The following is a 15,305-nucleotide window of genomic DNA, read 5'->3' as shown; positions in this document are numbered from 1 at the left end:
TCTTTGATTTGTTCACATTTTCTGTCCTCAGAGTTTCGAATGTCTTTTTTATTTTTAAAAATTTCATATAGGCAAGATAACATTTTGTCATATTTGTTGCAAATTTTTCCAAATTTATTTTCTTTTTCGTATATCTTGACTTTCAGAAGTTTCAAGTTTCATAGACTAAAAAGTATAAATTTCTACTTTTGGATTTTTTTCCCATTGCTTTTATGCTTTCCAGTCCTGAAATCAATGAAATACTTCTCTTCATTTTCCTCTAGCTTTAAAAAAATTACTTTTTTTTTTTGCATTTAACTTTTAATTACCTGAAATTTATCTTGGTAGGGGGCATAAGTGATAATCTGAAAATTTTCCAAGTGGGCAATTTTTCTCAATTGTTGAAAATTTTTCAACTCACTTTTAACTTTCTCTAATATCTCCTTTTTTTACATTTCTCTTTCCTTAAAAAGCCAGGATAACATGATGCACTTAGAACTACCTTTTCTATGCAGGTTCTATCACTTACCACAGGCTGTGTGACCTGGAGCAAATTACTGAACTCAAATAAGCCTCAGTTTACTCGTCTATAAAATGCATAGGATTATATGGATTAAATTAGGTAATATATGTAAAACCCCTAAGAGGAGAGTATCGGGATAAAAGACACTCAATAAAAGTAAATTTTAATACTTGACTCACAGAGCTATCACCAGGAGTAAATTAAATTGATACTCTGTGAATGGTATGCAGCACACCACTACAGAATCTGGCAAAAAATAGGGGCTTAGTAAATGATAGCCACAATTATTAATAATTAATATAGAATTCCCTCCTACATTCCTACATTTCTTTTATTTATTTTCTTTCTTATTTTCCTGCTATTTTCCACATCTAAGTCATTTTTCATCCTGAGCAGACAAGACATAGTCCTAATGCCAGATCAAGTGGTTAGGGACAGTCCAGAATGCAGCCCAGGATCAATAACTTGACTGACAATGTCCAGGTGAGGCTCTGACACATGGCTCTAGCTGCATGGGCCATATTTTAAAAAGGAATGGAAGTTGGCTTGTCCATCTGGATCACTGCTTAATTCTTCAAAGAATTAACTGGTGAGTAAATACAAATCAACACCAAAGAAAAGGTTGATACTTCAATCTTCATTAATACATTATATAACAAAAGAAAGAAAGGAAGGAAGGACAGAAGGAAAGAAGGAGGAAGGAAGAAGCGTGTAGACTTACAGAATTCATTATTTACCTTCTTGGAAGAAACTGACAGCACTTAAATTTACAGATCTTTTGGAATGCATATATAATTTTAAAAATTGAAAAGACATGGAGTGAATACTTGACACTTCACATTAGTCGACGTACTAAGAAATTTTAATGAGGCCAGAACTTGTTAATCATTTCTCACATGCTACATGACTTTTTAGGCAGAAGTGGCATTCAGCCAGGATATCGTACTGGACGTCAGTTCCAAGGGAGGATCAGATCATCCAGAAAATCCTGCTGTTCAAGCTGGCTGATCAACAGCGGAATGAAATTCTGATTTTTAAAAGATTTGGGGACATATTTTCATAACAACGTCATAGAGGTCCTCAGTGCCTAGATTTCTGATGGGAGTTTACAAGGTTAAACAATGAATGAAAGGACTCTAGATAGGTATACTGTAGTTATTAGTTTTTGGAAGTGGAGCTTAAAATTACTCTAAGTGCTGTGGTTTAAAATTCCATTGCAATACAATGCAGACACTTTCTTACTTTTAAGACGATGCATAAGAACCTTAGGAGGGCCCCATTTGCTGGCAGAGCAGCCTCTGTTCCCATGTGTCCTGTGTGGTCTTAGTTTCTTTATTTACCACTAAATAGAATTTTGGCAATCAGCTGAATTAACCTGTGTTAGAAGAAGCTTAATAAAATGTGAAAGGTTTTTATTCTCTTAAGCACTGATGTTACATATTGAGCCCTGTCTCTTCAGTAAAGTCAACCTCTTAGAACACAGAGCAGTAGTTATCGTACTTCAGTGCACTTAAGGGTTACTTAGAAATCATGCTTAATCTTGTTAAATAAATAATCTTGGCCCCCACCTTGGAGATTCTAATTCTAGAGTTCTGGAGGGAGGCTCAGCAATTCACAACACTTTAAAACACCCTAGGTGATTCTTCTGATGTGGCTGGTTCACAGAACACACTTCGGGAGTTGCTGACATAAAGGATTAACTTGACCTTTCATTCTATGTATTTATTACACAACCCAAATACTCTTTATCCCTGTGTCATCATCAATCATTTAGTTGGTCATAAGATGTAAGAATGAATAAAAAGCTGAATATGATAAGCTATTTTTTTAAAGAAATAATTATGTATTATAGACATATGGACAACTTTGTAAAACATACTCTTTATTAGTAGAAAATTGTTGAATCTTTTATTTCTGAAAAATATCCTTTTCCTTTCATAAATCTGCAAATAAAAAAATCTACACATGACAACCAGTGGTTTTCAAAAAGGAAAGAGTCACAAATTTTCTTATGTATTTCAGTTTTACTAGATGTCTTAGTAGATGCTTTCTAACTAATTTCCTTCAGAAGACCAACCACGTAGAAAGATGTGATACTCAGGTAGCAAAGCCAAAGAGACTAACTCTAGTTTTAATACACTGTTTCCGCCTGGAGAGATCCAATTTGTTGTATTTTTCCTTGATAAAATGAGACGTCTCCATTAGACAAATTATCAATCATAGAAATTTAATTTTAAGTACATGATGTGTTTATTTCGTAGAGTTGTTACATTAGAATGTAGAAATTGTTACAGTTTCAGGTAGAACATAAGATTATGCTTTAAAGCCCCCTTTTGTAACTCATTGATAACTTAGGTGGGTAAAGAGTACAAAAAAACCCCACCAAAATTTAAAATAAACAATATGTCAGCAACATTTATAATTCATCAAAAACACTGTTTCAACTCACATCTCTACTTTACTATACAACACGTGGCTTTCACATAGCTTTTAGATACAATTCCTTTGCTCAAAGACACCATTAAAACGATTACACTTCAAATGATCATTGTACGTCGTAAGATTTTTGCCCACACAAATATGATGTGAATGTAACTTTTGAAAAGCCAAACACTTAAAATGTTGACAATTAAATGTAATATAATATGCCCCAAATTTCACGAAGAAACCTTTAAATGAAAATGAACGAATCATAAAATGAGTAGATATTTCTTGCGGCATAATAAATTTTAAGTTTCACCCACTAAAAGGACATTAAATCCAAACAGCAACTGAAAGTGGATACGAAGCACGGCAGATGTCTGTGTGGGAAGGAAGCAAAATATGGTTGAAAAGACAGCTCTCTCCCCAGACTATTCTCAGCTCCATCATACATGTGACCTTGGAAGAGCCACTGTATGTACAGTGAAACTACTCTCATTAAATATAACAGAAGAAAGACTGTTAAAAATTATTAGACAGTTTAAATAAATAACGATGTTTGGTTTGGATGAACCTCACTGTAAGAAATATACAATAGACATATTATATTAGATATTGTTTATGTTGTAATTATTCCTCTTGTCACAACGTAAACTTTCACTAAATTTCTCTAAAAGGCAAGGATTGCATTTTATATACAACTTGATATAGGGAATGCATAATAATTCAAGAAAATATATGCTATTTTATATAGTAAATATGTCTTATAGAACTAATATTCCACAGCAGTAATGTGTGTGCACTTGCAGTAAGGGTACATTCCTTTTTTGAGCAGAAGGTTATAATTAAAACTTCTTAGTCGCTGAGTTCTTGAAATGTTTGAGCCATGTCTTTGGTATCTCTATCACTTTTTCAATTTCACAGCCTCTGGTTTCATCTGTGGGCTGTCACCAGCAGCTGGAAAATGCCCACAACTGGATATGCTACCTTGGGAGATTTCCTAGTCATTCACTTATTTATATGTTCCACAAATATTTATTGAGCACCTATTAAGCGCTAGGTACTTTGTTAGGCATTGCAAAGAGAGTGGTGCTTCTGATATGCAAACCACAATCTACTTGATTCTCCTAAAATGGCCTTTGATCAGTGGTCTTTCACTGGAATAGAGTCCAAATTCTATAACTTGGCTTATCAAGATATTGATAATCTGATCCCCATGCTTATTATACAAATTTCATGGGTTGTATACATGTCCAATACAAACTAGGTGTTATAGCCATGGGGATTTAGACACTGCTTCTCTATCATTCTATGTTACTACGATTCCAAGACTGAATTTGTGATCTACCCATAACGCTGCAAGATTTGACTTTTCTGCCACCCTTTCAGACTGAGTTGTCATTTTTAGGTAATCCATAAGACCTTGTGATTTTTTACCACATTATATTGGGACTCCTGCTTTGTCCATCCCTGGATTGTGCTCCTTTAAGCCGAGGTTGTGTGCCTTATTGATCTGGGTACACCTAGGACCCAGCACTTAGCAGGTGTTCAGTAAATGCTTACTGAATGTATCTTCTTCCCAACAGGAACCAAGATTGTACTCTCCTGCCAAGATCTACTACAGGCTCCAACTTCTCCATTAACAGAAGAGAGGTTCAAAACGTTTAACAACTGGTCTTAGTTTCTTTATTCATCATTAAATAGAATTTTGGCAGTCTTCTGAATTAACCTGCAACCAACCAATGACAACAGATGCTGGCTGTAGCGCTGGAGGAAGGTGGTCCTGGAGGCCCCTTGCTGCCAGGCATTACTCCTTTGTCTGCTCATTTTGGGGATGGAAGTGGACTGGGGAACCCTGGAGACAGGCTCCAGGCAGCTCACTCGAAGAGCAGCTTGGTGGGCTCACAGAAGCAGCTATTTAATTAGCCTGTGTGGAAGGAGGTCAACTCTAAATATTGGTAAATTGGTAAAGCTGTTGTGCTCCAGACTGGCTGAATATCAGCCCTGTGTACGAGGCATTCCCAAAACACTGGGCTGCACTGGTCCTCTGCTTCTTCAGCATCTCCTAGGTCCTCATTTCACCACTCACATTGCCACTGAAGTGTCTACGGCCCTCTATAGTCAATTGATCACATGAGGATAAGTCCTATTTCTAAAACCAGCTTGAAAGTTCCTAGATGACAGAAGCTGTCTTATCTTCCTTCAATATTTATCTTTAAATAAATCATCCAAAAGTTACATAACCATGCCCAAATCATTTCATATTTTTTGAAATGCTTTATTAAAAGGATTTTCATTGTACTCTTGATTCTTTTTTGGATTAATATCAAAACTATCTAAATGAAGAAAGTTTCCTTATAGCAGTTATAAAAAGGCTACTGAAGATAATGTTTACTATATCATTTAAAGGCTCGTATATCTATCCTCTTAAACACAAAATTGAAGAAAAGTTTAACTCTCTTGACATACCGATATGTTCCATACATAATGAATCATCTTTCTCTCACACAGATACACACACAAACACCACTCCACCTTAGTAAATAGCACTATCTTATACCCAGTTGCTTAAGCCAAAAACCCCTTCTCCTTCTCTTGTAACACCAAAACAATCCTTCAATAAAAACAAACATACGCCCTGAATCTGATCACTTGGCTCCTCCACTGTTAACACTCTAATCCAATCCTCCAGCATTGTTCGCCTCAGCGGTTTCAGGGACCACTAAATTGGCTCCCTCCTTCCTCTCTTGCCACGCTCACAAGCCATCCTCCACCAGAGAGAAAAAGACAGAGAGAGACAGAGAGAGAGAGAAAGTCAGAGAGAGAGAGAGCTCTTTCAAAGCACAGATGAGGTCCTATCATTCTCCTGACTAAAACCCTCCTGAGGTTTCCCACTGTACTTCGAATGAAACTCAAGCCGCTTTACCAAGACCCACTACATTTAGAAAGAAATCCAAACTGCTGCCAAGGTAGGCCCACGCTTACCTCTCAGACCTTGCTGCCATACACTGTCTTCTTTGTTCACTATGCGTCAGCCACACTGTCCTGTCCCTTGACCATGCCCAGCACATTCCTGCCTCAGCTAGGCAGCACGCTCCCCCTGCCCCCCACCACAGGATCTCTGTCTTGTCACCAGGATATGACCAGCACTTAGAACTATACCTAGCTCAATAAATATTTGCCGATTGACTTACTATCTTTTGATTCAGCATAGCAGAAAAGTTCTGAATTGTGTTCACAGTGACACCAGAATTCACTGCTCATGGTGTAAAGTCACATGAAAATTTACAGAATAATGAAAAGGCTGATATAAGAAAGATAAAATTCTTTACTATAATTGGGGAAAAATGTTAAAGTAAATTAAATGAGAAATAAAAATCTCCGAGAATAAACTGATAAAAAGAGAAGGATGTACTAATTTAAAAACCAGCTAGGATAGATAAACTAAGGAATGTCTGTGACGAAACATCACATTTATGGTTTTGCTCTTGGGACAAAGCAAATTAATCTGATATGGTAAAGAAACTATAATAAAACATACATGATCTAGATGCAAAAAAAATACAGACCGCACTTAGACCAATATGCAAATCTATAAATGATGCCATAACAAAAATGCAAACCAAGAAGCAGCACAGGAAATGAAGACATATTCCTGATGCTGTTCTAGATTGCACGTTACCAAAGCATGGTCAAGAAACTGTCTCTCTGGAGCCTGCTAGGACCCTGCTAGGACCCTGCATGGCTTTGCTGACTCATGTCACGGACAGAGCTCCCCTAGAATCCAGGGCATCTCTGCACGGCATCTCTAAGAGATTCTCCTTTCATAAGTGAACTTGGACTATACATACCGCTGATCTGCATGAATGAAAATGTGTCTGAGAGATGATGCAGTTTTCCCTACTGTGATCCAAAGAAAAACTCAGGATTCTTACTAGACTTATTCTGAATCAGAATTTAAAAATAATTGAATTTTGTTCTTGACTCTCTCCTGCCCTACATGTTTCCTCTTTTTGGAACTGTCAGGCTGATTGTGATAACAGCAAATCTTTGAGTCCATTAAGGACCAAAGTAAGAGGCAACAAAATTTCAGAGGAAAACTCTAACATATGCTCATGAGTCTTCCATGTTCTTTAGGAAGGCAGGTATTTTCTCAGTGGATTTGGAATAAGGTCTCTGGGGTAGAGTTCTCTCCCACCTGTAAAGTTTGAGTGAAGGGAGAGATGGGCTTGCGAATACATACAACAGAGAGATTGGAGTCCAGTCCAGTCCATTTTCTGAGGCTGGAGGTGAGAGTCTGCCCAGAAGATTTGCCTATTCTTTTTTCTCCATGAAATACCTCCCTGCTACTAGAGTCTTCACTGCACTAGCGAAACAAAATACAGAAATTGTAACTAGAATTTGAAATGTATTTCCAAATTGCTTTCCAAATAATTAGAAAAACTTACAGCATACCCAGGAATGTCTACCAGTCTCAATACAATCTTCTAAGACTAAGTATTATACTATTTTATTATTACAAATATTCAGTCTTAGAAGATTGGTATGATTGGTTCAGATAGAATAGTAGCTTATTATCATTTTAATTTATATCTTTACAAAATAGAAAAATAGTAACTAAAATTAATATTTAGTGACTGAAAAATTTTGCAATTGAAACTTTAATAATAGAAAAATTTAGTAGTTGTTGGAACACAGCCAGGCCTACTTGTTTATCTATTGTATATCGCTGCTGTCGCCACAACAGCAGAGGTAGGCAGCTGCAACAGAGACCACATGGCCCACAACATCTGTAATAGTCACTCTCGGGCCCTTTGCAGAAGGAATTTGCTGAACTCTACTTTTATTAATTTGTATATTAATTTGTATATACATTATAAAAATACCACATTGTTGGTCCAGTTCTAGAATTTAACATTTTTTTGGCATATTAGCTGCTCATCTTTTTTGCTATAATTGTCAAAGGTTGCCTTAAAACTTAGAAAATTATCATACTGCCAAAATAATGTTTAGTTTCATTTTCTATTTTTTTGGTATAATTTCTGTGTTTAGGTATGTAACATATCTGGAAATGATTCTGGTCTGATTTTCTTTATCTTTCTTATAAAAAACTTGCAAGCCTATAAGTGGAATTTCAAATATGGACATACAATAATATTGCTCAAGGAGAAATTATTTTTGTTTGCTTACTTCCAACACAATTTCTGACTATTGATTTATTCCTCATTGCTATAATTATCTGTAAGGATAAATGTGAGAATATTCAAAATTCTAAATAAAACTTATAAAAAAGAGTGAAGTATTAATTTACATAAAGTCCAGCAGTTGTATTACTTTAAATTATATTTTTTCCATGAGTTTAGTTCTGATTATGAATAAACCGGAAAATTTATTTATTTGAAATTTTTGGCCAAACAACACAATCAATGCTATAAAACATTTCTAAGTTTATTTCCAAAAGGAAAAAAGTGCCAAGGACCACTGTTTCTGTTTTTTCCCCCTCAAAAAAAGGATATTATAAAGATATAAGTTAATAAGTTCTGAAGCTCTTTATCATTAATTGTGATAAACATGAATGATGGAAAGGGACTAATTAAGGAAAGTATTTATCAGATGATTTAAGGAGTGAGTGACTCCAGTCTACTATAAGACCCCATTTAAAAGTAAAGAAAGATGATAGATTTTCTAAATTTGGGAAACCTAAGCTAGATAGAACCACATATTTTACTTAAGTCATCCTTGGTAGGAAGAATTAACTTTTTTTGCCCCATGGCCAAAGTGGAGAAATTCTGAGCAGAATGTTACTTTAGAAGATAGACAACAGGTGCATTTTCACTTTTACTGTCCCTTTCCACGTCACAGCAATCAGTACATGCTGCCATCTAGAAAATCTTTGACAGAAGAGATTATTCAACGATCAGCAGGTTATGAGTATGTTATTTAATTCAGAGAAATCAGATTATAATATTAAAAAAAACACTTTTTTTAGGGCCAACATCTATATTAATAGGATAAAAGGATTTTAACAAAGGAATGATATTGCTGTTGGTTATTTCTTTTAAAAAGTCTTTAATCGCTTTCTGAACTCTGAAGTTTTGAATGAATTTCTCATTCCAGCCCTTGGACCTCAAAACCATGTTGACACTTGCTCTTCTTTACCTAAAAGAACCTGTCAACACATCAAGATATCACCACTTCTATTCTCTACATTTATAAAATATGCTCTCATATTTAATTTATAAACCACCTCTTATTTTTACACATTACATTTTTCTTAATGACTTTTCAAAGATGAAAAAATGGAATACACTGTGTAATTTAAAAATACTGAAGGAATTTTTAACTAACATTTTAAAGAATGCCCTAAATTTCAAATTAATAAATATTCATAGAAACTATCTTTTAAATAAGGTAGTTACTTCCTAGGGAATATATTTTTGGATTGCAACTAAGCAAGCATGTAGAGTTACTAAAAAGTTACCCAAAAGTTCACCTTTTTTTTGTCTTCTCAGTCCAGAAATTGCATCAGAAGTGGCTGCTCAGAAATCTAGAGTGACTCTCCTGGTGGACGTGGGTCATTTAAACGGCAACCCAGAAGGAGAAATGCAACTGCTCTCGTTAGGAAGCTGGCCTGTGCGGTTGTCAAGGCAGGTGCTCTCCCTTCTCGCAGGGTTGCCTCCTCTCCACCTTTCTCTTTATTCCCCTGTCTGTGCTCATTTCCATTCCCGTTCCAGAATCGCTGTCCTCTTTTTCACTACAACACTCACAGACTTTCTCTTCACTTCTGCTGACTGCAAACACTGGCTCAGCGTATTGTCTTTATTGATACGTTACGTTCTTAGTTTCTGTTTCAGTTTCGCTGTGGGCTGACAGAATTTCAATGCTATGAAATTATGAACTTCATCCAGGTCAGAGCAAAAGACAAAAAGAGTAGGGCACCACCCCAGCCTCCTCACAGACAAGCTGTTCTCACTCCTGGAAATAGAATCATCAGGCACGTACTTCCTCCGGGACCACCTCTCTGTCTCTCGTACTCAGAAATCCTACGTTGCTTACTTTCATGGTTTCACTCTGAAATAAATAACTTGTGCTAAGGTCAAATTCCTGGACCCGACAGATCAAAGATAAAACTTTATTCTCCAGAATATATGAAAATTGAATATTTCAGAAAGATTTTTGGCCCTCCTCCCCAAAAAATCACAATAAGCCTTTGTAACCATTTTAAGGAATATACCAAGACTACATATTATTAAAATCTGAAAGTCAAGTTAAATATTTGATTGCTCAACTTTGAAGCCTCTGCACAAAATATTATTGTCATAAGCAGAACAGTATTTAAAGGCATTTTCACTGAAGTTCATCAAATATTAGACGTAAAACGCCTGTGCAGGCTCAAGCTGGGATCTGAAGTTAACACAAGCTTAAATGCTCTGTGACCGAATGAAAAATGAACCGTATACGAACATGTAAACAGGCAGAAGAAAGTGACAGCCTGGATGGAGGTAAATCTCTGCAAGATTGCAACAGGTCACTCCATAATAAAATGTCCAGCTTTGGACAAAATTTCAAGTTAAAGAGACGGCATCATTGCTTATTCCCAAATGTCAGTTCATAGTTAAAGCCAGCTCAGAAGGAACAGACATGTGGCCCTGCAGAGTGCGCAGAGGAAGCCACAGCGTGCCACTGAACCAGCGGCAGTCAGGTGGCTGGATCACATTGGTTTTATTCTGTCAACTTCCTTCCAGGAAGTTTAGAAGTTTGACCAATGAGGTCCATTGTTGATTTTTATTCCACCATCCTCCTCCCCTCCTCGTCTGTGGCCTGGAACTTACCCGTGACCCGAGTTCTTTGGTGTCCTCGCTGTCACAGCCATAGTAGTCTGGGGTTTTATCCAGTTCCGGCATGTGTCCTTGTGCGCCTACGGTCTTACTGGCATGGCAGGATGGGCAGAGAGCTGCATTTCCCATCTCAGTTCTACAGTTCCTGCTGTCAGTGGGCCCGTCCTTGCCCTCTGTGCTGTGTCCAGGGTTCCCAGGGGGACACTAATGTGGACAATTCATCCAGATGATCCTTGGCTCCTCTGCTGGATTGCCCTACACGCCCCTCACCAGTTCTCCCCATCTGCTGGCTGGCCTGCTGGTGTCAGGGAGAGCTCAAAACCCCAGCAACTGCAGGCTGCCTTCAGTGACCATTTCCAATTCAGGCGCTGCCAGTCTATTTTTACACCTACCAGGCCAGCTATGCATGTCAATGGAGTGAGGGGGGTGAGGCCGAGGGAGAGCAGGGGAGGGGGCGGTGATGTTTTGTTTTTCACCACGCAAGCAGCCTGCTTTACACACGGACTTAAGTTCCTGCTGTGTAAAATGTCTCCACATAGGAGAATTTTGCAGCACTCAATGAATGCCTTCGAAAACTTTGCTTTTTCCCCTCTCTGTCTTGCTGCTCACACAGAACACTAAATCTGCTAATGATCTCGCTTAACCAGCACAACAGGTAAAAATTATGTTTGTAACTGCTTAAACCAGGAGGCATCCACTCAGCTTACATACATTATTTTTTCATGATCATTTACAGAAAAGAATTAGCCATCCTTTCAGCATTTGAAATTCACTGGAACCGCATCAATCAAAATGGCTTATTTTACACTGCTATGGATGTTTTACATTTTATCCACAGTTTTCCATTATTCGTGATTGTGCCACATAAGAGCAAACATTTTGATTCATTTATAATTTTTAATATTTTGAAAATGTTTCCCCCAGCTTTACAAAAAATACTCAAAAATGGCTTTCAACACCATACATACATACTATCTTAGGTGAAAGTTTCATAAAGATTAAGCTTCAATATCAGTAACAAGATTAAACTGGTAGCCGAGACGTATCAGGCAAAGGCTTTGTGTTGCCTGCATCATTTTCATATAGGCTAAACTAATGCTTTATCATAATATGGGAATTTCTCATCAAATCTTCCACATACTTGAACTGTGTACTCTAAGAATTAAGTCAGCTCTGACGTTTAATTATGTGTTTACAAACTCTTCTAAAAGAATGTGTTTTCAATTTTCCTATCTTCTTCTCTAAGGTTCTTACTGCCTTACATGGCCTTACAAAGTCACAATGGGTGTTTCTTCTTGAATATATGTGAACTATTTTATTCAGAATATAAGCCAAGATTTTGCCAGTTGTTGAAAGAAGGGCACTTTTTTCCTCACTTTGGAATCAGTCAGTTGATTATTTTTAAAACATGAAAATTTAATATTTGCCTTTTAATATAGAATCATGCAACTTAAAAACTGAAAGCAAGTCCTAAAAATTTTCTCTAGCCTCCTCCCTTCATTCTAGAGCTGAGATCTGAAACTCTGTACTTAACATGTGTAAAAGGAATAATTCACCACTCCAGATTAGGGAGAGATGTCCCCAGGTGCAAGATAAATAATTCTGCAGCGCTTTAACAGCACGAATTGCTTGCTGGCATCTTTCGGTCTTGTTAATATGTTACCCATTCTACCACCATGCCTTTGATTTTGTTTCCCCTCAGCCAAGCATGCAGCCCCTCCCCGACCAGTCCATCTTCACTGTCTCTTTCAAAGGTCATCTTGAAATTCACTTTCTCCTGAAAGTCTTAATTACTCCTACGTTAGTCCCTTAATCTGTTCTTTTTGAATAAAGTTGGGACTACTATCAGCTCTTACTCTTTTTACATAACATGCCTTGTCTCTCTCACTGACCTTCTCACAGATGTAAAATGCACACAGTGGTATTACATATTTGTTAAGTAAATGAATAAAAGGCAGCCACCGATCGGAGCAAAATTCATAAAGTCAATATTTAACTGGACTACACTGACCTAAACTTCTTTCTACACATTAATAGTAACAAATTTAATAATTTTACACATTTTTAAAGATGACAAATCTTTTTTTTTTTCCAAAGATTGGCACCTGAGCTAACAAATGTTGCCAATCTTCTTTTTTTTCCCTTCTCCCCAAAGCCCCCCAGTACATAGCTGTACACTCTAGTTGTGAGTGCCTCTGGCTGTGGTATGTGGGACGCTGCCTCAGCATGGCTTGATGAGTGGTGCCACATCCACGCCCAGGATCCGAACCAGTGAAACCCTGGGCCACTGAAGCGGAGCACGCGAACTTAACCACTAAGCCTTTGGGGCCGGCCCCTAAGCATGACAAATCTTTAATTTCATCTCCAGATTTTAGCCTTTGAGAAAATATTAATATTGTATGGGGTCAGGTTTTGTAGAAAATAATTCATTACAAAAGAAAAAAATGTTTATAAAGTACAGTGAGACTATGAACCAAAAAAGAAACACTGACAACTCTTAGAAGATACCTTTTCTGAATGACTAGCAATTACTTTTCTTCTATCCTTCTCTCTTCTCTTCATCCCAGGGAAATGGTCTTATTCTTTCCCTAACAGAGAACCTACCTGCTTGTGGACTGTAACATCCATGCTGCTATCCTCCAGGCTGCCCAAAATATGCCCCATAGTGGTTCTACTACTGAAGTTTAACCCCAAACAAGAATGGGAAAGGAAAGACAAATCCATCCACCGGTGCTCCTATGATTGCTGAAATTTTCTATTTTCTGACTGAGCAGATTTAAATTATCAACCTGGAAGATATCAAAGCTGTGAAAACAGAACTTCCACTGGACAGCTTTATATTCATGATCACTCCACACTTTGCCAATGGTCTGATGCTTTCTGCCTAATCCTAAACGGGGTGAGAGGGGTCTGTGGAAGAGGGCGTAACTTCAGAAGTTAAAATACTGCTAGTTCTGTCTCCCAGTGGATAACTAAGAGTGCCCGCCAGACAGGTTTGTCACGAAAGCTTGGGGGATGTGACAACCTATATACTTAACATTTTGTCAACTAGAAGGCAAGGTTAACAAATACTGTGCAGCACCCATGCCATAATAATGTGTCGTAGACTGTTGGGATCTCTGTGGACATCTGACAAGGATATGCTTTCTGCCAGGGTGGAACAATGTCACCAGTGTTTCTCAAAAATGCTTCAAAGTCATTAGGACAAATTACTCAGAAAGCAAATATTTGCATGTTTGGCCACACTTACAGCAGGACACTTGAACTTGGTGCATGAGTTAGAAAGTGAAATTCAAAACTCCATGATGTGACATATTTGCAATATCTTCTTAAATTCCCAGGCGCTTTTACTGTTATTCTTTCATCTGAATAGCTGTGTTTCAAATCCATCAAAAGAGCACCATGATTAAGGACTGAGAATGCAGGCCAGCTTCTCAGCTATAATCTTCTGAAAGCAGCTGCTGAAGTCCCTATGACAGCAAATCTGAAAACTTCATCCACTGCAACTTCAAGTTTCACCTTTCAAATATGAAGCAATGATTCGAGAATCATCAGAACACTAACACCTTGGAGAGGAAATAACTGTCTCAGTCCTGTAACTTAACCTAGAGTTCGACCACGCTCCTGTAGTGGAATGAAAAGACCTCTTCACCAGGAGTAACTAATCCCAGATTTTGGTTCTACTACTAATTTACCTGTGTGGATTTGTGTAACCTTTATCAAAGCTCCGCTTTAATTTCCTCTTTTTTTAAATGAGGGCTTAGACTAGATGATTCTAGAGCCCTTTCAGCTCTGAAGTTCTTTACTTCTATGAAACAAAACTTCTTAACATTTGAACGTACATCTAACACAATGTAGTAGTTGAAGCTGAGCATCTATTTAGTTTGTTAGCATGAAATTTTTTAAAAAAGGATAAGAACCACTCGGTATCTTGCATCACGGGTCCCTGGTTCCAGGAGCTGACTATGCTCAGTAGCGTGTCCCTGGGAAATGCACAAGGGAAGATGAAAAGACCATTCTGTAAAATCTGATGAACTCTTTGTTGGTATCCAGGTGCTCTTTTCCAAGATGACGCCCCTTCTCTCTTTCTCCACCTTTCCTGAATATTAGCCCCACTGAAAAACTTGAAGAATTTTGGAAACCATACCTGTCAGTCTTCCACATCTCACAATTGTAAAACAACTTTCACCTGGAAATGGTCTTCCTCTCCAAAACCAACTTGTAGGACAGCTTCAGAGGACTTGGTAGGACAAGTTTTTGCAACTCAACTGCATAAGTCAGTAGGGGTTTTATTCTCCCTCAAATATTTCGATTTATTTGTTCTTAAAGGGTAAGTGCTATCATATTAAAAATACTGAAAAAAATATTTTGCTGGAAGTCTTTAAAGCGGCAAATTAGAAAGAAAGTTTCACTCGGAATCATGGAATTTAATTTTTCTCTCTCTTCCAAAGTTGTAAGGGTTATTCAAGAATATCTACCACACCAATGAAAAAAGCCATGTAGAGTCTCTGTTAATCTAAACTATCGTGCAAAATAAACTGTCC

General features: G+C 37.4%; 1 protein-coding gene across 1 annotated transcript in view; it reads right to left on the bottom strand.

Annotated features, from left to right (window-relative positions):
* ANK2 (ankyrin 2) overlaps window positions 1-11,158 on the bottom strand; it is a 223,803-nt gene extending 212,645 nt beyond the window's left edge. The window contains exon 1 of the mRNA XM_046656002.1: window positions 10,756-11,158. Within this exon, the coding sequence (XP_046511958.1) occupies window positions 10,756-10,890 (135 nt within the window). The 5' untranslated portion in view covers window positions 10,891-11,158. The remainder of the gene's footprint in view (window positions 1-10,755) is intronic.
* Window positions 11,159-15,305: the final 4,147 nt, after the last annotated feature.

Source organism: Equus quagga, chromosome 3 (assembly GCF_021613505.1).
Source record: "Equus quagga isolate Etosha38 chromosome 3, UCLA_HA_Equagga_1.0, whole genome shotgun sequence".
Classification (NCBI taxonomy): domain Eukaryota; kingdom Metazoa; phylum Chordata; class Mammalia; order Perissodactyla; family Equidae; genus Equus; species Equus quagga.
The sequence above is the reverse complement of the archived record's forward strand: the minus strand, read 5'-3'. Positions and strand labels throughout refer to the sequence as shown.